Raw genomic sequence first — 25,769 nt, 5'->3', positions numbered from 1 at the left:
ACCTTGCCCAATTTAGATCCATTAATCATCTTTGTGACAATTCATGAATTTAAAATGCATAAAAACTGATGTCTCGTTATCATGTTTAGATGGAAAATCTCCCTATCTTTCAGCATGCTTCTATTATTTCAAGTGTTATCGGTATATGTAACTTGGCCACCGACATGTTTGTTGGTATCGGGCATGAATACAGGGTGCCTGACATGTTACAATTGCTTAGAAGTCAGGCACTGCACTATATATATATATATATATATATATATATATATGCGCTCGAGCTCATGATAACGTCCCATGAGGTCGAGCTGTGTGGGCCCCACCGTGATGCGTGTCGAGCATCAACACCGTGCATTTGATGGGTCCCCTTTAAATTATGGGATATCCCAAAAATCAGCCGTATACGGAACTCAGGGGGGCCATACCATCTAAAATCATGTGAAGACATGCCAAAAACATATAAAAGCACTTGGTGGGGCCCACCTGAGTTTTGAATGCTGCTGAAACTTGGTCTGAACCCTCATCCAAGTGGGACACACATAATGGATGGGCTGGATTTGCAAACCACATCTCGGTGGGCCCAAAAAATGATTATGAATGTTTTAATGGTGCACGGCCCCTCAACTTCTGTATGTGGTGTGGCCCACACAAGTCACGGATTAACTTGATTTTTGAGACCTAGGCCCACGATGGAATGGTGCATCTGACTGATGGGGTAGATTTTTGACACGCATCACGGTGGGGCCCACACAGCTCGACCTCATGGGACGTTATCATGAGCTCGAGTGCATAGTACCTTTTCCCTATATATATATATATATATATATATATATATATATATATTAAGGGCGAAAATTTTATTAAAAAAGAACCAACAAAACAAAGAAACAGAAAGCAAAGAAAACACAGAAGTATCCTATTTGTATTATATTTGAAATAATAAGTATAATAATAATAATAATAATAATATTATGAGTAGTTTCTGTGTAGAAAAGTTTCAGAGGAGTAATAGTAATAACAATCCAAGTAATCAATTATCTTTTTGTAAAAAAGTATCCTAAAATAAAGTTAACGATTAATCAAACAACAAATTAGTTTTCTATATGAGCAGTCTCCAACATGCTGAAGCTAACACGTGCCAACATGATAGTGTAAAAAAAGCGCTTTCTTCTTGTTACAAAGGTTGTTAAGTTCTTTTCAGGATCTGTAGATTTCTGTTGTCAGAGTGATTCCATTCAAGTGAAATACTAGTATCCCATTTCATATATGGCTTAAGCTTAGAAAGGTCCTAGGGGTGTTAATCCAAATTTCAGGGGTATTATGTTTGCGGAAAAATTTCTCATTGGAGCACCTATTTGACATGAGTGCATCAATTCTAGATATCGGGAGGGCAGGTTGGGAGTTATTTGCAGATTGGTATGCAAAAGCGTATGATTACTTCTACAGAAATTTCCTAAATTAGATGCTTTGAAGATTTGGCTTCAGATGAGGGATGCAGGATGCTTGAAGGCTTAGTTTGTGTTTTGCTTTGCTGCGATCAATGGCTCTCCGAAAGGATACTTTAAGAGGTCAAGGGGTTAAGTCAAGGGGATCCTCTATCCCCATTTCGGTTTCTTATCCTAAAATTATTTTAAAAAGTGACGAAAGTGAGAACTTCAAATATTAAACAATGACTGCAAAGTGTATCTAAATGGCAACGTTTTAAAAAAAGTGCATCTAAATGAAAATTGGCTTCCTGTGTTCACTCTCCAAGGTTTTGAATTTCACATGGTTTTGAAAATCAATTATGATACAACTATAGTGGAATCGTATCCACCACCCCTGTTATGTGATACAGGGGTGAACCGGTCCATTAAGAAAATGCCTCATATGAAGCCGATACGGCCATGAAGGGCTCATTTCCAAAAAAAGAAAAAAGAAATTGTTCTCTTGTTTTTACACTTGTTTCTTCAGGTAGATCTACTATTAGTGTGAGATAAATGGAAGCAACCAATAGTGAGAGAGAAGGTGGTGGCGAAAATGGTGCAAGAGATAAATGGAAGCAACCAATAGTGAGAGAGAAGGTGGTGGCGAAAATGGTGCAAGAGATAAATGGAAGCAACCAATAGTGAGCTATGGCGATGAAGACGGACTCGGAGGTAGGGACTCGAGATGACTAGCGGAATACCCAACGTTGTTCGTTGAGGGATTCTTGGTTGGACAAGCTGTCAGTGAACTTTGAGAGAGTCTTCGGTCGTGCAGGCAAAGTCATGGAGGTTGTCATACCTCGTGAACGGAATTCATCGAATCGTTGGGGATTCATGTTTGTTTGATTGATGTCAGAAGAGGATGTGAAGAGGGCAGAGAAGACGTTGGATGGCGAATGGTTTGGAGGGACGAAATTGCGAGTTTGGAAAGCAAGGTACAAGCTAGTGATTAAAAAAATAGGGAATGGGAAAATCAAAAGGAGATAAGAGGTAGGATGGGAGAGGGACAAGGGGGAGCTCTTGCAATGTCAGAAGGAACAATTAAGATGCAAAATGGAAGGGGAGATGGTAGAACATTTAAAAGAGGTGGTGGAAAATAGTCCAAAGCAAGGGATTAAGCATGAATTAGAGTAAGGGGAGTCTTTGAAATCCGTAAAAGAAAAATGGGTACGGAGGAAGTTAACGGAGGATGGGTTGGAGGTGCCATATTCATGAGAAGATTCTTGCAAAATCCATGATTCATGAGATGATTCTTGCAAAATCCGTGAATTCTTTTACTCATGGTTTAATGGCTTCAATGCAACTTGGGGTCTCTGAAGACAAATTGAAGGAATGGATAGCTACCCATTATAGTGAAATTCACGAAGAAGATATTATGTTAAAGAGATTCAAAGAAAGCTTATTTTTATCTTTCTTACTTGTAAAGATTATGTTGAAACTGTAATCTCAACTTGCACAAAATACAATAACGATATGATAATGAGCATTCAGTGATACGAAGAATGGTCTATCTTCAGTTCAGAGGAGTTTGGTTCAACTTTGGGACATCCGAATGGAGTTCTGGATCAATGAAATATTCCAATAGCTTGGAGAATGCATCGGTTCCGTTGTGTATCCATTGATCCTCGAATTGAAGATAGTGTAGAGTTGTGATGTGCCAGAATTCGAATCAAAAAACAAAAGCTTGCCTCAGCTCCAAGAACAATCAAAATCAGAGTAGGGGATGCAACAATAGTGATGAAAGTGGTGGAAGAAAATATGGCTCAGGAGATGCAAGCTGATGACGAAGATGGAAGCTCTTAATGGAGGACGAGGAATATCACAATGAAGGAGCACATACAACAAACTCTCGATGAATACTAGATGTAGTCGAGCAGCCGTGTCTCATTCCCATTGGCAAAAAGAAATATGTTGTAGATGCGATGAATGCAATTGTGACAAGTGTCGAGCAAAGACATAAAACGTCGGTGACGTTAGATGGGTGAAGGGAGAGAAATTATCCTCCCAACACTTGGCAAGAAGTCGACATGCACATTAATTTCAACGTATATCTTTTTCGAAAAGGGAGAGGAATCGAGAAATTTTGACTCCCCTTCGAAGTGACACGCGAACAAAACAGTATGTGCGGCAACAACTCTGCCTTCGACGCCTATTCCATCTAACTAATTTCAAGGCATGTCTGAACCCAATCCCTTAAAAAAACATTGAACACGAGAACGAGTTCACTTCTTTTCCTGCCAGAGTTTGTGTAGTGGGAGCCACATATCCTCTTGGGAACGAAGCAAATGTTCAGGAAGAGCTCAAAGGTGGATAGGTAATCTTGTATGGAGATCAAAGTGATGAATTCTGGTAAAATGTAAGGGTTGTAGCTATGGCCCTGGGTCAACAGTACATCGTTTTCGACTCAGTTGAGAGGATCAGTCATGAGAAGCAGTTGAAGGTGTTTCTAGAAGCCTTGCAAGAGACGTCAACACTGTGCCCTGCTAATCTGGAGGTAAACGAGCACCGGATGGCTGAGATTGAAGCAAGGGACATCATTCCAGTTTCTATTGATGGTGGAGATGAAGTTATCTTGGGCGACGCACCAAATCTATCAACATCATATATTGTGACACCATTAGCAATTGATCGTCAAGCGATTAATGTATAAGATAAGGAACTTGTTTGACAATCTGCAGAAGAGGTGTTTGAGGATATTTCCGTTAGGCCACTTTAGGGCAGAAAGGTTCCTATGGCACATGGGATGAGGCACATCAAGGTAGTCATGGTGGAGATTGCACGACTGGTGGGGGTCTCCTTTGGGGACAAGCTAGAGGAGTATGTGGCTTTGAGGATACTTCCGTTAGGCCACTTTAGGGCAGAAAGGTTCCTATGGCACATGGGATGAGGCGCATCAAGGTAGTCATGGTGGAGATTGCATGACTGGTGGGGGTCTCCTTTGGGGATAAGCTAGAGGAGTATGTGGCTTTGTTCAAGTTCATGGAAATAAGGTGTAGACAATTAAATCCTCAAGAAAAATAGAGAGATTCAACGGAGTGGCAAAGAGATGGTCTATTCTCAAGTTGGAAATGATTGCGCAATGGAAAGATCTCTAGCTAATGAAGATCCTAAGTTGCAATGCGAGGGGATTGGGGCGTCCACAAAAATGAACTCAGGTTAGGGACATGCAAGAGATACAAAGTGCAAATAACAACATTTCAAGAGACAAAATTACAGGGTTTAGATCAACAAATTGTGAATTGTGTGTGTGTGGGGGGGGGGGGGGGACCAAAACAATGGGAAACCTAAGATGTAGTTGGTATAGTAGGGGGCATCTTGATAATCTAGAATTCTTCTCGGTGGAGCAAGGAAGACTATTGGAAGGGGTAGTTCTCGGTATCGGTGCTACTTAAAGAAGTTTCCTAAGGTTTCCGATGGATATTTTCAACGGTATATGGGCCAAATAGACTGAATTTGTGGTCGGAAATTTGGGCCGAGTTGGATGTTTGCCAAAATAGGTGGTCATTGCCGTGGTGTATGGAAGTAGACTTTAATGTGGTGAGATTTCCCTACAAAAAATGAAATGAGGGATGTCTCGGAGTATGAGGGCCTTTTTCAAAATGGATAATGGAAAATGCGATAGTTGACTTATCGACGGGGGAAATCAAATTTACTTGGTCGAATTGTCAGGCCAAGCCATTAAAGTTAAAATTAGATTGCTTTCTTCTGTCTCCAGAATGGGTAGAAAATTTTCCATTAATACATCAATTATATTAGAGTTGGAAGAGGATTGGGGTCCCCGCCCTTTCAAATTCGAGCTTGCCTGGCTTGAAATAAAAGGCTTTTCGGATAAAGTGGTCGAGTGGCAGTCATCCTTTTCAATTCAAGGGGGTGTAAGTTACGTTCTATTCCAAAAATTGAAATTGTTGAAAGGAAAAATCAATGCTTGGAGGAAAGAGTTCTTAGGGAGTCACGAAGGGGAGACAACAAACATATTGGATGAAATCTAGTTTCTAGAGATCAAAGAAAATGAAGGAAATTTATTGGAAGAGGAAAGAGCGAGACGGGCAGTACTGCATGCAGAGTATATTGCTAGAATAAGTGGGGATGGAATTAAGTGGAGACAGCGATCTGAGGTTTTATGGTTGAAAAAAGGTGATAAAAATACGAATTTCTTTCATGTTATGGCAACTGCTAAAGAGTTAATAGAATCAAATCATTAATGGTGAGGGGAATAGAGTGGAAGGGAAATCAAAGGTGTGTGGTGCTGTCATCAAATTCTAGAAGAACTATATATTGAGAGAAGAGTGGAGTTGGCCTTTGTTAGATAATCTCTTATTTGACTCTCTCCAGCTGTGGTGGCGTCCTTGGAAGATCCTAATTCAAACGAAGAAATTGTGAAAGTAGTCTCAGAGTTAGGAAGTGATAAAACTCTTGGGCTGGATGGGTTTCCGATAGCTTTTTATTAGAAATTCTAGGAAAGTGTAAAGCAAGATGTGATCGGTTTCGTTTCAGAATTCTATGAGATTGGAAGCATTGCTTTTGAGCTTGGGGCCACATTCATCACGTTGATTCCAAAAAAAAGAAAGAGCCAAAAGCCTTTGGGATTTTAGATCCATAAGCCTTTTAGGTGGTTCGCACAAGATATTGGCTAAGGTGTTGACATCTAGATTCCGTGAGGTCATTGGGGAAGTTATATCTCCATCTCAAGGACCTTTTGTGGAAGGAAGACAAATAGTCGATTCGGCATTGGTGGCACATGAATACATAGATTCATATAACATGTGAGTTCTGATAGGAATAGTATGTAAGTTGGATATTGAAAAAGCTTATGACCACGTTGATTGGGATTTTATGGACTATGCTAATTGGGGAGGATGGGTTGTGGTAAAAAAAAAAAAAGAAAAAAAAGATGCTATCTTGGATTCAGGAATGTGTTATTTCAATTGAATTTTCGATCTTGGTTAATGGATCTCTAAATGGTTTCTTTTCAGCATCAAGAGGGTTAAGTCACGGGGACCCTATATCCACATATTTGTTCGTAATGATTATAGAAGCCCTTAGTAGAATTATAGAAAGAGGTGTTTAGGTTAACTTGGTTAAAGGATTCGGAGTGGATAACTCAGATCTTCAGGTAACGCACTTATAGTTTGCTGATGACACATTATTATTTTGTGAAGCAAATCCTTTAAAAGTAAGTAATCTTTGATCGATTATAATATGTTTTGAAGCGGTATTAAGTTTGAAGGTGAACATCACTAAAAGCGAATTATTGGGAGGTGGGTTTATTAAAAGAGAAAGTCGATGCTTTTGCGAGAATCTTCGGATGCAGGGAGGGATCTTTTCCAACTACGTATATTGGTCTTCCTTTATGTATAGGAAAATCCATGAAACATTTGTGGGATAAGGTGGTCTGGAGGTTTGAAAGTAAATTGTCGCAATGGTAGGGGAGATTATCTTTGGGTGGAAAGTTAACTCTGATTAAGGCAACATTGTCCAATCTCCCGATATACTATATGTCATTTAAATGTCCGAAGTCGGTTTTAAATAGATTGGAAAAGCTTAGGCGGGATTTCTTGGGGCAAGGGGCGAATGATAAAGCACAAATTTCATCGTATGAAGTGGGTAAGCCATGGGATCAAGGGCGAGCAGGTTTAGGGAGTTTGGAGGTTATGAATTGCTAGGAAAATGGGTTTGGCGATTCAGTGCAGAAGAGGGCTCGTTGGGAGAGAGGTGATAGGAAGGAAGTATGGGGTTCATGAAAGGGGTAGGTGGCCAAGGTTGTCCTCATTGTATAGATCATCATATCTAGAGATGGTTGTGGCATCGATGAAAAGTAATGTATTATAAGGGGTAGGCTTCCATATGGGGGATGGGAAAATCATTATGTTTTGAGAGGAGGTTTGGGTGGGGGAATAAAAGTTGAGCGAAATCTTCCCACGCTTAGCAAAGGTAGCTTTAGAAGGTGATTTGAGAGTTTAGAGGTGCTTTTTCATCCAAGGGAAGCAAGTCATTTGGGCTTCTTCACCGTGTAGAAGGAATTTGGAGGATGAAGAAGTAGAAGAGCTAATGTGGTTACTTCAATTGTTATCCAAAGTGTATCCGCTTACTTAGAAAAGGACTCATTGAAATGGATATACAAAAAAAATTAGGAAAATTCTCAGTGAAGTCTTTCTTTAAGGTCTTAAGCGGAGTGAGTATCTTCGATAAGCCATGCCCAACAACTTTTATCTGGCGATATGGTGCTCCGAAGGTGGCGGCATTCACGTGGTTAGTGGGAAGCAAGGTCTTAACAGTAGATAATCTTCAAAAAGAAAGTTGATCCTTTTAAATGTTTGTGTAATGTGTTATAAAGATGCGGAATTGGTGGACCATCTCTTCATTGCTTCTTTGCAAAAAGCTTGTGGGACAGCTGCTTGAAAATTTTCGGTTACAATGGGTGATTCGGAGTTCCATTGATCGTTTCTTATTAGCATGGCATGGTGGAGGAAAAGGAAAGGCTGGGAAACATGTTTGGCACATAAGTCTACTTGCGGGTATTTGGTTTATATGGTTAGAAGGAATGATCGCTGCTTTAGAAATCAGCAAAGGAGTGTTTCCGATGTATTCCAAATGGTGAAATCTAACATCAAGGAATGGGTTTATGCATCAAAGGTTATCCATCAGTTTCCGGATAATTGGGCAGAATTGTAACTTTATTTTAGTCTTCGAACTTTCATATTATTTGGCTGTGGCCTTTTCAAAAAAAAAGAAAACTATCCTTTTTTCTTTTTTTGGTTCTTTTTTATCTTCTTTTTGTACTATTTCAATAATAATGGACCCTAATCTATAAAATCATGCTTGATGTGTGTTCAATTAGGCCTATTTAGTTGACTTTTAATAGATCAAGTCAACAGACGATGCTCTTGTCAAAGGATGGTCTGATACACCACTGAATACATGTGAAAAGCTTTCAAAAAGAAAAAGGATAAGTTCCAGTGCATTTTTTTTACCCAGTTTTCATGATAAATTTTCACAGTTTCTTGGGCAAAGAAAAATTTTGATCAATACTGGCCTTCGTATCATCCAATATGGTCCGTGTGTGCACTGTATTGTATTATTTTTTTTGTCTGGCAATATGCTGGCCAATACCATTATTTAAAACCTTGGAATTTCACAATAAATTTATTTGTAACATAGAGATGTATTGTTTTTTCGAAAACTGTAAACCTTTTGTCACAATCACATCTCCTCTCTCACCCATTTCCATTTCACATTTCCTACAATGGCAACTATCATTTAAATACATCTTTTGTGATTCGATCCACTTTTGGCAGAGTTGATTCCTCATCTGCCAGTTTACTTTATTTTCCTCAGCAGCATCTTAATAAGATACAAGCATGTGGATACTCTATTGTAGGAGGAAAAAAGTAAACAATACTCCTGCAGGGTCCTCAGGAATGGAACTCATGGGTCAAATGTGCCGATGAACACTGTGTGAGATCCCTGGCAACAGGAATCACGACTTAGTGACGCTTGCGAGATCCAAGTTGCTCAATAGTTGGCCCCACCATGTAGGTTCCTTGGCCCAAAAAATAGGCTTGTGCTAATCTTCTGGAAGTACGTGTACTTTGAAAGTGGAACTTGTCAATATTTTAATCACCCATTTCTTTTTTCCATGGTGGGGTCCACCTGATGAGCAACTTGGATCTCATGTAGATGTGCCAGCATTGGCATGGTAAACCACATTCCTGTTAGCAGGGTTCCAGTAGAATTTTGTGGACAATTGTCCTTGATTCTTAAAAGCTGTAATTTCACCTGATGCCAAATTCCTGTTTCTTCTTCTTTGCCCCTTTTTGGAGTGTTGCAGGTACCTGCAGAAAAATCAGAGTGCATTCTTCCTTTCTACTTACAATGGGGGCAAAAGCTTTGAAGAAACTGATGAGGAACAAGAGGATTAATCAAGCACTGTATGATTTGCTCATCAACCCATGTATAACATCATCACCATCGCCGTACTGTGGGGAAATTGCAGAAAATCCTGTCGACCTGTTGCATCTGTTGTACGTCTTACATGACACAATCTGTTACATGAGCATTCACTCCGACTTCCTCTTGAAAAAAGAAGCTTTTCTTTTTTCTTTCGAACCATGGAAACTCCAGTTAATTTATCAGGATTGGGATTAGTGTTGGGCATTCTCCATGTGTGGGCCACTGTTTGGTGATCCATATCATTGATCTGCTGGGCACCACCTACCTTGCCATGTTGGGGATCTATGGGTATTGGCCATCAAAGGTTGGGCCTGGAAGATTAACAGCCTGAGTTGCTGAAGGCCCCACATGTATAGCATACCATCTGTACTGTTGATTGTATAGCCTAGTTTCCCAAAGCTGTCTGAAATTTGTTCTAGAGTAGAGATTTTCAACAGGAAAATGACAATCCAATTCAATTGAGACGTTGGGGGGAAATGCGATGTGTGGAGTACGTATATATAAATGGTCATGCAAATGTTTGTTTTGAGGATTAAAAATCGGTTTTGGTGTATCGTATTGGTCTCCACCAAAACTGGGCCATATTGGGCTGTATTTTTCATGGACAAAGCTGGTCTGTTTCAGGCTGCATTTATCGGTGTCACCAACACAATTGGGCCATATTGGGCTGTTCTGTTCATGGACAAAACCAGTCTGTTTCCAGTTACATTTCTTGGTTTGTCATCATTTATGTGCTGACTGATCGTCTCTTTAGTTTCGGGTAAAACTAGGTGCTAGAAGAAGAGATTGAAGAGGCAATTGATGGGGCTTGCACTGGCTTAAAAGGCTGGCTGGGTACTCGTCAGGGGCATGTGGATGGTTGGAACAAAAGATAAATGACTTACGTTACATGTATATGCAATGGACGCTAAGACCATCTGTATCATTGACACAAGCATGTTCAGTGGTCCTGACCCGATCTCATCTCCCACATGCATGCCATGTTAGCTGCATTTCTCCTTCATTTTATCAGGCACATTCAAAGAAAATAATGCCGGGACATGCACATGCATGCAGTGTGAAGGAAGATGACATTGTAGAACCTGTAAAAGTGGAATGTGGTGAACCAGTTTTCCATGGTCCAAGTAGCATGGTGACTTGACCTATTATATGCTGAATGGTTCACAATACACGTAGGTTAAATGATCCTGCTATCCAATCAACCATCTTCAAATTCACAGTATAAAAAAAAAGAAAGAAATAAAAAGTTGGAAGTTGTACATTCATCGGAAGGGGACTGGAATAGACTAATGAAAATGTCTTGTGCACCCTGTTAGATGTAAAGCTTAGATATGAAATGAAATGAGTAAATTTATCATTTCATCTTGTAAAATCTCGAGTGGTTTTTGGCTGCTACATCTAACAAGTGTAATTGCACATTTCCATGGGGACGCTAATTGCCTTTAAACAAGTGATGCCCTGGAGGTGACCCAATGTAAAAATGTCTACCTATCATGTGTCATTCACCCTGTAAAATCTCCCAAAGTGACTGTGGGCCCCACATTTGACATGGGAATACGGCACTTTTCCATTGGGCCATATAAAGGAGTTTTTACATATTTACATGCAATTCGCCTCAATGGGAAAGTATAGAAATTTGAAGCCTAGGGTTGCTAAGTGGGTCTGAATTTTGACTCTTGACAGGCCCAATTAACAAGCCACAGCGCCAGATGTACTATGGGGAGATATTGCTCTACCACATTATCCTAACTGTCATCAATAAGCCATACAAGAGGTAGCATTTTGATATAGACATGTACAAACTAGAGGGCCTAAAACACCGATGCCCATGTCCAAGGGAGCTTTTCAGCATTTGAATGCATCTGTCACTTGAAGAAAGATGGACATTGGATTTATCTGTCCACAAATATTGAATGTTTCCATGTACTGTGAGGCTTTGGGATGCTCTTCAACAGACTAGGGACTTGCAAAAATGCTCTGATCACCCAACCCACTGCCACCATGCTCTGGCAGATGCAACTCAATAACATGGAGTGGATTTTATGATGGGGACATCGGAGGACCTACTGGGAGAGCATGCTCACACACTTCCTTATTATGTGCGCATGCACCATAGCTCATCTCTTCAATATTTGATCTGTGCCATGCAGCATTTTGGTCACTATTGCAAGTTGATTTGACAAAAAATAAAAATAAAAATGCAAGCATCCTTGTCAGGACCTGCTGCATCAACAAAGGATTATCAAGCGCATTTTTTTCCACATTCAGAATAGATACTCTTTTCCGAAACAACAGCACCATTTGTTGGCATTTAAACAGCAGTAAATGCTATTTTGGGTGCTCTCTGGAACTTGTCACAAGCGTGTCAAGGGGTGAAAATAAATAATAATAATAATTATTATTATTATTGGCTAGCATGTTAGTACACACCTCACTGTTAGCCACACCCCGTTTGGGAATCAATAAATACGAAGACCTGAGTGTTGAAACGAGGTCATCTACACTCAATCTACCACTTCAGCTATGGATCGGTGTGAACAGTGGTGAAAATAGTTACCATTGAGAGAACGAAATCTGGATCAAACTGGTTAAGCATCAACTTTCAAAACCAAACACTAGAGCTTTAAGCCTAACACTTGTGTTCTAGCCAACCATTTTCTTGTCTATGCATTCCACCACTCCATTTTGTTGAAGAGGATTGGCAGTCGATGAGTGTCACAATTTCTTCTTAATTAGGCGCATTGAAAAATGCCTCTTAAAAATAATTCTGCTTATTGGGCATTACGCACTTGTTTTCTTTTATGTTCTTCGAGTGGAGATCACATTCTCAAATGCTAAAATATCATCTTTAGAAGGAAAAAAAATTATTACCGAAATCATCTAATCATCATCCAAGAAGACGTGATTGGAAGGCAATGATGGTGTGATACTCTCACGAGTACCAGTAACGACTAGGAACGGTGTCCGCATGATGCTGTGATGTACCTGAATGAATTGAACTAATGTATATGAAATCAGGTTTCTTTGAAGCAAAATAGAAGAGTGTGACACACTGATTGCAATAACAATCATGTTTACACTGACAGAAATGTAATGCTAGGTCAATGCAAAATCCACAAAATCCTTCACACCCCCTGACTGAATTTTCAGGCCTCTGTAGCAATTACATTCTGTCAATATAAGGTATGCTACAAGTGAATGTTCAAGACGAACACATCCTAATTTTAGTATGAATGAGCCTTCATCTTTCAATGCCAAACATTTTGTAAGACCTTAGAACCTGCTAGAGAGCATTCACATGCAGCAGTAAAAGGCACAAATGACGATATTAGACTGCAAGGAAGTGCCTCCCATTAATACCCAAAAGCATTTCGATGGACATCCAATGCTACAAAGAAACTGCAAAGAGACTTTGATGGACATCCCGGCATTATCCTTTGCGTGTTAAAGAACCACGCATTCAAGAAGGCCTTTCTCCCTTTCGCGGCCTTCCTAAAATTGATCTGCAATTTATTAGTGTATCCTCTCTCTGGTATCCAGGATGTTTATCAACCCACCTCAGGACATTGTGGCCTATTAGCCGAAGTAGATGCTCATAATGTATCTTGTTGGATTGAAGCCGCTAAGGATCACTACAAAACACAAAAATGCAAATTGGTACACCATTCCAATACCTACATAAGTTGGGCCAATTTGTTATATAATAAGTTTTATACTTACAAAGCGGGGAGAGGATGATGATGAAACCGATTGGGTACAAGAAAAAAGTGGTCCTTTCCAAGAATGGCAGTACTGCAATTACCCATATAATAGAGCAAATTAATTTAATATTTTATTCATTATGGTGATTCAAATAACATAAACCGATTCTTCACAGGGTTTTATTTTGGGATTTTTACAAGCCACTACCTAATTGTTAAAGAAATCACATCCTGGTACCTTTTTTAAAAAGGTTTTTATTAGGCTACCTCATTAGTTCAGTTAAACTAAGATTCCTTATGTTAGAACCGAAGTTAGATAAGGTGGGTTATTTTTTGTAGATGATGAAACTGCCGTTTCCAAAAATAAGTATTCACAAATAAGAGTTTAGGATTATTTACCCTGACCTCATTTTGGGTAACTCTTTCATCCAAATGAGGCACATCAGATGAATGGATTGTTTGGCATATAAACACCACAGTAAGCCCTACACAAAACAAATGGTGGACATCCCATACAAACTTTTTCCCAGGGTTTCCTACATGAGTTCAGGATGGTCATGATTTCCAGGTTCTAAGGTGAACGCAAGCCAATGTACCATGGTGGTCCCTCTGAACTTTTTCCAAGGGTGTCCTAACTCCTACCTGAGTTCAGGATGGTCATGATTTCAGGCAAACATGAGCCAGTGTACCTGATGGACAGGGTAGATCCATACGTCCACAGTTCTTTATGTACAAGGGTAATTTTGCCATTTACAAAATAAAAGCCTTTTGTTGCTGTACAGAGAAGCATTTTTGTCATTTATGAAAAAGGCATACTTAACCTGACAGAATTTAGAGAAAACTAATGGAACATAGACAATCAACATGATTAATGAGGTAGCTCAATGACAAAAAAAAAAAAAAAAAGCTTAATGAAACATTAATTTAAATAGGTACTAGCAATATTCGAAATATCGGTATTGCGTTACGTATCACATCCTTGGGATACATATACGTATCGGTTATCACACGGGATATATTGTCTGCATTGGGTAATTTATCCCACTTTTTGGGAAACATGGGGAAACATGGGGAAAATGGTTGAATTTTTCAATGAAACTTCATGGATTGTTAAAAAATACCTTAATACACACTTTTAAATCATAACATTTCAAAAAAGAAGTGCACATAATAGGTTTCCTTTATATAGGGTCTGAAACTATGCGGTGTCTGATTGAACTAATGCAACTATATTCAAATTGAATGCATAATATTTAGAGTTTGTGTGATGATCATTTCATCAAACACTCCCAAATACTTCGAAATTAGTCATAATTGACAGCTGGTTGAAGGGGAATTTTGAAAAAAAATTAATAATTTTTTATTAAAAATGATTTTTATTTTTCGAAAGTTGACAAGTACTAAACAAATCAATAGATTATCCCTCATACATGCTTGATTTCATATTTGGAGTGAAACATTGCAAGGGAGAAATTAGGAAATTTTGAATTTTCCCCAAATCAAACCACCTACACTCAAAATTTGAAATTAGAGTGTATTTGATGATCATTTTATCAAGTACTTCGAAATTAGTCTCAATTGATAGTTGATTGAAGGAAAATTTTGAAAAAACCATGGAGAACATGAAGAACCAATGTATATCGAGATCAAAGCTCCAACTCCATGGTTTTTCATGCAAAATATGAAGAACCAATGAATTTATAACCATTTAACACTGATTTAACATAATTTCAACAAAAAAATGGCTCGAAAATTGAAATTGCTCACTAGATCAAACATGTGGGATATAGCGGCACTACTTGTGCGTTTCATATCACACATGTGGGATACAAGATATATGGTGGGATATATCGGCCGATATCATTGATATTTAAAACATCGGGTACTAGGATGTAAATACCATATTAACTATGTGATATTTATATAAAAATCCCCTTCTTCTTTTTTTTTCCCTAGCAAAGTGCTACATGCATAGGGGAACCAATGGAGAAACAGGTCAACTATCTAAGCACGGGTGAGCGGGTAGAGCAGGTGTCAGAGATCCAGGCCATTCGTTAAGTAGGGTGTCTTGTAAACATGCCATGGACCAAAAATAATGTTGGTCTGCTGATCAGGCCAGAACGCTTGTATGAGAAAAATAGGTGGTTAGAAGAATGACCAAAAATCCAAATTCAACATTCATGCGTGGCTCACTTGATGACTGTACTGCCCAGATTCTTGGTAGATGGCATCTTCAAAGTGCACCTTGCCTGACAAACGGTCTGGATCTTTGACATGTGTTCACATTTCAGCCACCTCATGTGTGTGCATAGCCAGTTGCTAATTTCTCCAAAAAGTCTCTCCCCCCACCTGGTGCTCCACAAATCCATATATCTACATGAGTCACACTCATTGTTTGGAGTATCCCCAATATTATCCAAATATCCCCGACATTATCTGTTTCTCCAGCTTAGTGATACCAATAACATTGGTAGCGATACTGATAACACCGGTAGAATCAGAAATTCCAGGTATCGGCGATGTATCGCCAAGTATCCTCAATGTATCGATATCGCCAATATATCACCAATATTTCAACAGTGAAAATCCCAAGTGTCGCTTGTATCACCAATGTATCGATCTTTAATGTATCGCCTATATTTTCAACTGTGTAAATTCCAAGTGTCGCTTGTATCACCAATGTATTGGCGATATTTCGATAATATTGCCAAAAATCTGTTTATTAAAAAAGTTCCATTTCATTTTTTTTATTTTATGGGCACATGGCTATATGCAGTGCCCATAAAAATCTCTTATTTGACGATATTATAATTAATGAAACATGGGCGATATCAAGACCACATTCTTTGATCTCTTTTTCAGTTGTTGACAATTTCTCAGCGAAATATCGTGGGTTGTCGATATTCAAAAATACTGATAGATTTTTGGATGGAAGGTAGGATGGTTGGACGGATAAGATGGGATGGTTGGACTGATTTCTTAGAAAAACACATGCTTTTAAGCCCCCCAATTAAATGGAAACTTATTATGTATGCATTCTTTTCATAAGTTTTTGATTCCTAAATCTACAAATATGAGTATTTTAGCATCTCCTGAAGTTTTATTAAAAATTTCCACCAAATTTCCATGTTTCCCCAATGTTTCACTTCACTGCATTTCCGGTTATTGGCGATATCGATGTTGTTTCCATATTCCCACCTAGAGAAACTTGTAGTGATACCGATACTTCGAACATTGGTCACACTAGCATTTCATTCTCAAAGCACATGCCTTCTAAAAGAGTGAAAAACCAATAAAATTTTGCTTACCATCATATCCTAGAAAGTTGAGATAGTGGTAGTAAGCGATGGCCACCATAAAAAGCAAGTTTGATAGCAGAACGGGAATGAAGCCGTGAGCGACTAAGAGAGGTGATAGAAAGTATTGAATCACTGACACAAAGTAGATTTGAGATGTTAGTGAAGCCATAATAAATATGATAAGCAACCAGTGCATGAGGACCAAGGTAGCAATTACCATAAAGCAAAACGAATGTGGGGAAGAAAGAGTTGCAGTGCACATCGAAAGCGTACAGCCTTCATAATGAAGCAAACCAGAGTCAGCACAGATCAATGTTTTGTTAACTCTTACGAAAATCTTAATGGGAAAAGAAAGCATGAATAATACCAATTCTGCATATGCATCCAAACAAAAATATAATATAAACTATAAAAATAGAACTAGGAGGGAGGGCAGAAGAATGACAGAACAAGATGTGAACAGAACAAGAAACATTGCTGACAAATAAATGATATAGTTTGTCTCACAGAAAGCATAATGTTCACAAAAACAACAACCCCATCAGTGAAATCATCCATATAACTGTTTGTCTGGTCATAAAACACAACCCTGAAGTGTTTTGGAGAAAGATTGATAGCACAAGCAAACATACAGGTTATAAAGATAAAAGTAAATGGGGGGCAAACCGACTCAATAGCCTACTTCAGGACCTACAAAACAATGAGTGTGATTACAACAGTACACCATGTGCTCAATCTTCAAATATCAATAGAATGATGTTTTGTCCTTCTCATCAATCACGATCTAATGTCATAGCGAACCATTTGAAATTGAGTCACAGATTGTGAGCCAGAGAAAATTTTCATTTCAGTGTGCCTTTGCAAATTTTTATTAAAAAGAGGTGGGTTGTCTGATATAGAATGTACATCTATGTGAATCCAGACTCTCCAAATCATGGACCTCAATGTGAATGGAGCACAGCCCAAAAATCGCATTGAATCAGTAAAACCTTAACCATCCATTTGGCAGCTATGAATAAGGATGGATTAAAAAAGGTCACTCATCTGAATTCAGTGAGAAAAATGAGATGATTAAGATCATTTGATCACTATTTTTGGGCTATGGCCCACCCACAGGTGGGCCCACAATTTGAATGATCTTGATAGGCATACATGTATTACAGTACAGTGGATGATACAAGCTGCCACCTTTTAATAAATAGGGACAAATGCAGACTTCATAATCCAGCACTTCCATGATTTATTTATTTATTTTTTAATTATTATTATTTTTTTAATGCCATTGAAACCACTTGAAACTCACACAAAGATCTTGATTTCTGTATCCAAAAATATCAAAAAAAATTCTTCAAAAATTCACTGGATAGATCATCAGCTAGGAGATTTCCAGGAACTCAACTCAGTTGATGATCAATCCTAATGAAAACATCAAAACTATAATTTTCTTTTTCTGAAATTGGTGCTCAGTTGGGACCAATTCAACTTGGTTTGAGTACCCAGTCAATTCACTGGGTTTTAAACCATTGCCAGGAAGTTATAGAGCCTAAATTCCAATGACTTCTAGGGAAAAAAATGTCTACCCAGTCACAAATGCAATGTTTAAGGCCTAATTTAGAAGAGAAGAGGTTGCATGTGTAAGAGAAAAAAAATCCTTCAAAAAAGTGTTAACAGGATCTCCTATGATCCATTGATACAACAGGGGTTACTAGGAGGAAAACGAATGTTCAAAAAGGATACTAGTCAAAATCCTTCAACAACTAAGTGTTAATTGTATCTCAAAACCTGCCTCTGTGATCTAATGATAGAAAGAGGTGTTGTTTAGAAGGAAATGAATGGTGAACCCCTTCAAAAATCAAAGAAAGAATTCCACCTGACTTCCTGCGCCTGTGTAATTTCCTGAAGGAAATAAAACTCCACTATGAAACCCCTAAGCCACCAAATCCGCCTCTTTCTTTTTCTTTTTTTTTTTTTTCTTTTCAATTTCAGGATCAAGCGACTCTCCAATAGGAGATGGATTCCTTGTGATGGTAGTCACTATATCCATTCTGTAAGAAGTAAATTGCAGAGTTGAGACTGCTCACTGTGTGATGATTGTAAGGGAAAAGCCAATACATTGAAAACCTTTAAGGTCTCCAGTCTGACCTCCATCAGATTGTGAAATTGGGACTAACATGATACTAAAACTTAGAAAATTGTCTCCAGCTAATTAATAAAAGCAAACAAAGTTTATAGGGCTTGTTGGCGGTTAACAGAACACAAATTGGTGCATCTCTGACAGTGCCAACAAGTAGAAGAGAGATTCACTGGCATGGAATACCCCTGTAACATATGTCAGCAGCATCATTGAAAATAGAGCACTTTCTTTTGTTCAATCGAGCATTTCTCAATGTCGCTTCTGTTGGTTGCCATTGTAATTCCAGAAATTTTCTAAAGGGTTTCCTACATGCTTAGTCTCCACAAAATGTGATTATGTTGGATATGGATGTCTAGTCTCATCAACTAGCCACAATTAGCTTCCCCATGGGAAAGCAGTGTGGAGACTCATTATGGCGATTTTTGGTAAATTTGAGGTGATTGGAATGGCCAATGTTTTCGGAACAGGAGCCCTATGGTGGAAGAGATTATTATAAAAACATAGTGCAGTGTTTTGGGATAGGCTTACAATGTAAAGGCAGCCAACTCTGCCAATCTCTCCTTTTTTTTTGAGTTGTAGAGTCGGGTTGTATTCTCCCTCCCTCCCTCAAATATGAAAATGCTGAAGTCATTTTAATCCTACTGTATCTCAGGCTTCCTAATCTTGTCAATATTTTATGAAACTTCATTTATATCTTAGGAAAACAAAACTAAACTGATCAGACCAAGACATTTTGATGAAGAATGGTCTCAACAGGTAAGAATACTGCGTATGGGATACTGAGATGAAATAATGGTGGCTGTGCTACCCAGTCAGTAACAAAGAAATGTCGACTTAAAAAATACAAGGTAAACCAATTATATAATCAGGGCAGTATTGATAATTCAAATGAGAAAGACATACACCAGCATCTGATGCATAAGCAGCCACTAGTGTATCTGTGATAATCAAAAGAAATTAAAACATTTCATGACTTACCATTCAACGCGTTGCTCAACAACATGACTATTTGAAGCCTCTTCACGAAGGTAGGTGTTTGTCAGAAACCTGCATGCAACCACTAATACTGAGCAATAAGGTTTTTGTTCCTATATAAAGAATCTGCAAATACTACAAGAATTTGTCAGGTCTGGGGGGGATGGTATATAACTGTGTATGAACATTATGAGTAAATGAAATGTCTAAAATAAAGAGTATTATGAATAAAGAGCATTACAGTGCTGGGGAGTAAATGAAATGTCGCAATTGACATTTTTCTTCTCTCTTGGCAAGGTGGGGGTTATGGAAAATCAGAGGTATGGAGGATGAGTGGCCTAGCGGGGCTTTGGGTGTTATGGTTAGAAAGAAATGACCAATGCTTCAAGAACAGGAAGGGGATAGCATCAGATGTGTTTCGGAGGGGTAAATCTTTTGTTAAAGAATGGGTTTTGGGTTCGGATAGGTGTTTCCATTTTCCGCTGGGTTGGTAGCAGTGGCCGTTGCCTTTTGTTTTTTCTTTCCCTTCTATTCTTTTGTATTTTTTTTTGCTGCGGCCTTTTTAATGAAATTATCACCGTTCAAAAAGAAGGAAAAAAAAAAAAAAGAAAAAAAGAAAAAGAAAAAAGAGAGCATTACAGTGCAGTACCATTTAAGAAGTAATAAACTAGAAATTCATAAAAATGGAGCTTTTCCAGAATACAAGAGAGCAAGATATCTAAGGGTGTGTTTGAATTTCCCTGTGCAATGGTAAACCACTGTAAAGGTGTAATGATTACACCTAATGCCTGCGGTTAGCTGTTTTCTGCAGTAAACAGTCGTACAATGATCCCGTTTGAATAAAAAGCAGGATGATCTATGGTATAAGAGTGCAGGGGTTTACCTATGGTTGGATATTTGCAACATTGGACCATATCAACGATGCGACTCTTTTGGTGGGTCCCACTTGATGGACGATCCACACCCAAGGTCCTGTACGATGGACAGTTCCACCAAGTCAGAATGTATTCGAGCTGAGATTCATCTCACTGTCTTGGTATACGATGACAAGATGGCTGAGTAAAAAGAGGGCCCTGATTCCTGATTTTTGCTCAGTATCTTCAAACAGGTGTTCCATTTAATAATTATCATTTTGCTTTTCTTTACCGTTGGAAAGGGCAATCCAAAACACGCCCTAAGATATATGTATATCATCCTCATCATCAACATAGCCTTGTCCAAGTCATTTGGGTTGACTTTACAAATCTTGCTTCACCAATCTGTAGACACCCCACCCAGAACGAACAACTCGATCAATGCAAGGCTTGATGTGCAGGTGGCTCTGATCCTCGCATCCCCAAAATCTAAACCCCATCCAGCCTTCCAAATATCCAATCCTAAACTTAGAATTATACCAGACCCTAGCCTAGCCTTACCTTAAGCCAAAGACCCGAGCCTAAACCAAATCCAAACCCAAACCAAGGTCCAAACTCCAACCTAAGTCCAAGCTCAGATCCCATTAAACCAGCCCGAAAACCAAAAGTCCAAAGGGGTGCCCAGGGTCAACTAAAGCTCCCAGTGCAATTTGGGAGCCATCCACAAGGTGGGCGGCACACGGTGTGTGTGTGTGTCTGTGTTCAAGAATGACTAGAATGCCCTTGAAACCTCCTCTTTTTACCTCTCATAACACACCCCCTAGCCAATGGGAGGATGCCATGTGGCACTCCCATTCCCTCAGCCAATCACAACCCGCCAAGAAACCATTTACCCCCAAACTTCACCAAAATAACCCCTCTACCTATAAATACCCCCAACCATTTTAGTTCCACACACACACACACACCATATCCTTAGAAATAAAAGGTGAGAGCTACCACTCCATCCATCAACCAAGAGAAGAGAGAGAGAGAGAGAGAGAGAGAGAGAGAGAGAGAGAGAGAGAGGCCATTGCAACCCATATGCTACCCTAGCTATGCACGTGCCTAAGCCATCCCAACCACCCAGTGCAAATCAAGCTTCCTCCTCAACCCTTGTGACACTCCGTCCATCGACCACCCCCACCCCCCAAACAACCCTCTTGTCAGTTAATTTAGGCCACGGATCAGTTGCATTCATTACCTTCATCATTCCCGCATTTGCATCATCACATCCCTTCCAACCAAGTTGCTTCTCTAGTCTATTCGAGCGCATGCTCTGAGACTTGCCAATGTTCCCGGATCCTACTACATCAAAAACTCAAATTGGTTAGATCATTTTCTTTTAATACTCGTCTCTCTCAGGTAAACGGGTGTTGGCAGATCGTCTGTGTTCAATCTCACTCCCAATTCTGAGTTGGACACGCATCATTCATCATCCATTCATTTTTCTTTCCTTCCTCGTCTCTCTCAGGTAAATGGGAACGGTGTTGGCAAATCGCTTGCCATTTGATCTCTCACTCCTAATCCTGAATTGGACACGTATCATTCATCATCCATTCAATTTTCTTTTCTTCCTCATCTCTCTCAAGCAGTGTTTTAAATAGCGGTAGCGTGATGCGTAGCGCTCAGCCCTCTATAGCGTGTAGCGTAAATACGTAGCGTGTAGCGTAAGCTACACGATATTTCTATTTTTTAATTTAAAAATAGGACAAATATAATAAATAGTGAAAAAAAAAAAGGGAAAAAAATTATAAAAATGCCTAAAAGCTGATTCATTTTATCAATTATAAGCATGTTAAAAAAAGTTATTAGTTATCATTTATCAAAAGCCAATCCACATACATAAGCCAAATCAAATAATTATCACATCAACAACTTCCTAAGCAAACCACTTTAATTAATAATGTCTAATTGAAACCACAAGTTACAATTATGAAAAGAAATAAAAATCCCATAGGTTAAAAGTATCAGGTACAATACAAGTGTCACATTCCTCAACATTAGAAACAAAGAAAACGTGAAAAAATAATAAAAAAACTAAAATAGTAAAAAAATATATTGTAGCTTACGCTACGGACGCTACGTGCTACGTAGCTATAGCATACGCTACGACCCCTGTAGCGCACGCTACAGGGGATTTACGCTATTTGGGACGCTACATAGCGCTACGGCCATGCTACGCTACGTAGCGTACGCTACCGCTACACTATGGGCGCTATTTGAAACACTGCTCTCAAGTAAACAGGTGTTGGTAGATCACCTGCAGTTGATCGCTCACTGCTAATCCTGAGTTAGACACTCATCATTCATTTCATTCTCAGGCATACATAAACGCTAGGAGGTGCCTAACACCTTCCTCTTTTGTCATCGAGGTCCCTTAGAATCCCAAGTTGCAGATCAGGATTCATTAAAAATAAAGGATCATCGAATTCTCTAGTTTATAAAGATTCTACAGAGTCTAGCCAATTACAGAAAATTGAATTAATTGACTAGTGGCGACTCCAAGTCAAATATTTATCCCAAGTTAAACTAGAAAAGCACATGAGCCAAAGTCTGAAAAAAGAAAGGGCCAGAATCTTTCCTATCTAAGGCCCCATACTCAAAGAGTGACAAGCTTTCACATTCTTTCTCACCACCTCGACCCAAGTCCTCTTTGAGCTTCCTCTCATCCTCTCTTTTCAAGCCCTTCAACCCCAATCAACATTCCCCTCCTTAATGGAGTGATCTCCAATCTTCATTGCACATGACCAATCTATCAATTTACTCTTAATCATTTTCGCTCTCATTGGAGCTAATAAGCAACTACAGATGACCTTATTCTTAATTTTACCCTTGTTTTCACACACATCCATCTCAACATTGTAATCTCTACAACACTCAATGTCTACTCATGTTACCTTCTAACTACCCAACACTACCTCGTAAAGCTAGCTAGTTGAATAACCGTCTTATAAAAAATTATCCTTAGTTTCTTAGGTAAACAACAATCCAAAGGCACATCTCCATTTGTGTACCCAACTTTCTATTAGAAACATCCTCATCAACCATCTGTTTGAGTAATTGCTTTCAGGAATCTTTGGGACATCGGAATCTTAACTTCTGCCTTTCTTCTATAACATTTCCTACTAAAGTTCCAATCAAATATTATTATTTTTTCTTGGTTCTGCTAATTTTAAGCCTTTAGACTCCAATACTTCTAAAGAACCTCCATATTAGCATTCTCTCTCTCGTGCCATCAACCAAATGTACACCAGCAAACCTCATCTTGGAGACTAGCAGTTATTTCATCTAGAAGAAGTGCCCACCCTCAATGGAGACTTACAACAACTTGGAATTCATTGGTCTCACCCAAAGCCATTCTTATTACGTAACAAAACTCTCACACACATCTTTAATGGTGCTGATGTATATTCCTGAGACCCCTTTCTTCATCACCCACCACAGAATATTCCTAAGTACCCTATCATACACTTTCTCCAAATCTATAAAAACATGAGGAGATCCTTCCTGTTCTCCCTAGACTTGGGCATCAATTATCTAAGTAGAAAAAAAGCTTCAATCATTGATCGCCACGGCAGGAAACCAAAGATCAAGTCGCGTGGAGATCCTTGTTTCATGTTTGAGTCTTTGTTCCACCACCCTCCTAGAGCTTCATACCATAGTTGCCTAAATCAATATTTCTATGGTCAAACTGCAAATCAATTTGAGCAATCTCATTCTCACTTTTGAATCACTAAAATCCACTAATATTGGTCGATTTTAGTTGTACCAATTTGATTTGAAATTCATTACCAATTCGGGACAGTTTGCAAATAAATTCAACATAGTTCGATTCATACTCGGGCCAGATTGGTGCAACTTCAGGATTTGTATCAAATACGTTGGCTATAAATTTGTCAAAAGAATTTTAATTTGTTTTGGATTAAATAACTTCTCAACGGGGTACCAAATCTGTAATTTACTTTGATTGTGGAAAGTTCCAAAACCATAATGTGCTGTAAGGGCTGTTACGGGACCATAAAGGGCGTAACGTAAAGGTAACAATGGCAACCGTTACACATTACGGGGTTATAACGGTCGTAACAACCGTTATGAAAAAAAAAAATGACCTATAACCGCCGTTAATGGCCCATTACGCCCCTGTAAAGGCTGTAACAGCCCCGTAATGGTTTGTTGCAACGTAAATACAAGTTTTTCGGATGTTTTTTCAATGTTACAAGGCAAATACATGTTTTGCCTTTTCTTTTTTTTCTTTCAATAAACAAAGAGGCCATTACGGCCGTTACGGGGGCCATAACAGCCATTACGACCCGTATCGTAAAGGTAATGGTAGTGACCCTTATGGCTACCCTTACCGTTATGGAATACCTTGTCCAAAACCGATAATGTACTCTACTTGCAAAGCTATTTAACAGAGAGCCTGTAAATCAGATTACCAGAGCAACCCTCAGAAAAATTCCACCATACAATTCCAATAATTGCAATTGCAAGAAGCTTTTCAATTCCAATTTAAAACTCCATCACATAGGGATCTAGTTGTAAGTTTTATCACAGTAATTTTCTTCCATTTAAACTGGGCTCATTGATCAATTGAGTGGGCCTACCTGATCTTGGCTTGGGGTGCATTAATGCTGAGGGGCACAGTGAGTGTCCAGCCCCACACCAATATGTTGATTCATACCAATGGCTGTCATTGATTTTGATGGCGTGTTCCGATTGATCAGCAGATTGGCCTGATTTTCATATCAATATTCTACACATTGGATATGTTGGTGGGAAAAAATAAAAAGCTGCATTGTATCTGATGATTTCCTAGGAACTTGGAAACGAAATTCTATCTGTACTTGGAGACATGTTTGAATGGGACTGGATTCCAAAATCCTGCACAACACCTGTTGTGTTTGGCAGGTAGAAGTGCTTGAGCTCTGTGGGGCCCACCATGTTGTTTGCATAACATCCTCTCCATACATCAGGTGCCCCCCTCAAATTTAGGCCCTGAGACGAAAAATCAGCCCCATCCAAGACACATGTGGGCCAAATTACAGGGAATAATTGGTAGGAGATGCCAACCCTTTGTGTGGGATCCACCATGTTATTTATTTTCCACGAAAGACATTTATCATGTGCCACTAACCAAGATAAAGGGACAATCCAAAGGTCAGCCTGATCCGAAACTCGGGTGAGCCACACCGTGTGGACTTACAAGTTTTAGGTGTGATTTAACATTGTTCCTTATTGTGTGGCCCAGCTGAGTTTAGAGTTCCAGATGGACACAAGCAACACAGTGGCCCCACAAAGCTATGGCATTATACGAGCATTTTGCAACCTAGGATATAAAATGTTTCATATGA

At 39.0% G+C, this 25,769-nt stretch overlaps 2 protein-coding genes across 6 annotated transcripts in view; one reads left to right on the top strand and one right to left on the bottom strand.

Annotated features, from left to right (window-relative positions):
• The window catches only part of LOC131229282 (protein MRG1), an 81,527-nt gene extending 71,637 nt beyond the window's left edge, over positions 1-9,890 (top strand). For 3 of the 5 annotated variants that reach the window (XM_058225191.1, XM_058225190.1, XM_058225192.1), the window contains one exon: positions 9,284-9,890. In XM_058225191.1, the coding sequence (XP_058081174.1) occupies positions 9,284-9,608 (325 nt within the window). In that variant the 3' untranslated portion in view covers positions 9,609-9,890. The remainder of the gene's footprint in view (positions 1-9,283) is intronic. The other 2 variants (XM_058225193.1, XM_058225194.1) reach the window with 2 other exon arrangements.
• Positions 9,891-12,418: 2,528 nt separating this feature from the next.
• LOC131229911 (uncharacterized) overlaps positions 12,419-25,769 on the bottom strand; it is a 42,567-nt gene continuing 29,216 nt past the window's right edge. The window contains exons 6-10 of the mRNA XM_058225996.1: positions 19,526-19,594; positions 16,631-16,689; positions 16,423-16,545; positions 13,134-13,205; positions 12,419-13,045 (exon numbers count right to left, since the gene is read on the bottom strand). Of these exons, the coding sequence (XP_058081979.1) occupies positions 12,990-13,045; positions 13,134-13,205; positions 16,423-16,545; positions 16,631-16,689; positions 19,526-19,594 (379 nt within the window). The 3' untranslated portion in view covers positions 12,419-12,989. The remainder of the gene's footprint in view (positions 13,046-13,133; positions 13,206-16,422; positions 16,546-16,630; positions 16,690-19,525; positions 19,595-25,769) is intronic.

This window comes from Magnolia sinica, chromosome 16 (assembly GCF_029962835.1).
Source record: "Magnolia sinica isolate HGM2019 chromosome 16, MsV1, whole genome shotgun sequence".
Taxonomy (NCBI): domain Eukaryota; kingdom Viridiplantae; phylum Streptophyta; class Magnoliopsida; order Magnoliales; family Magnoliaceae; genus Magnolia; species Magnolia sinica.
The sequence above is the reverse complement of the archived record's forward strand: the minus strand, read 5'-3'. Positions and strand labels throughout refer to the sequence as shown.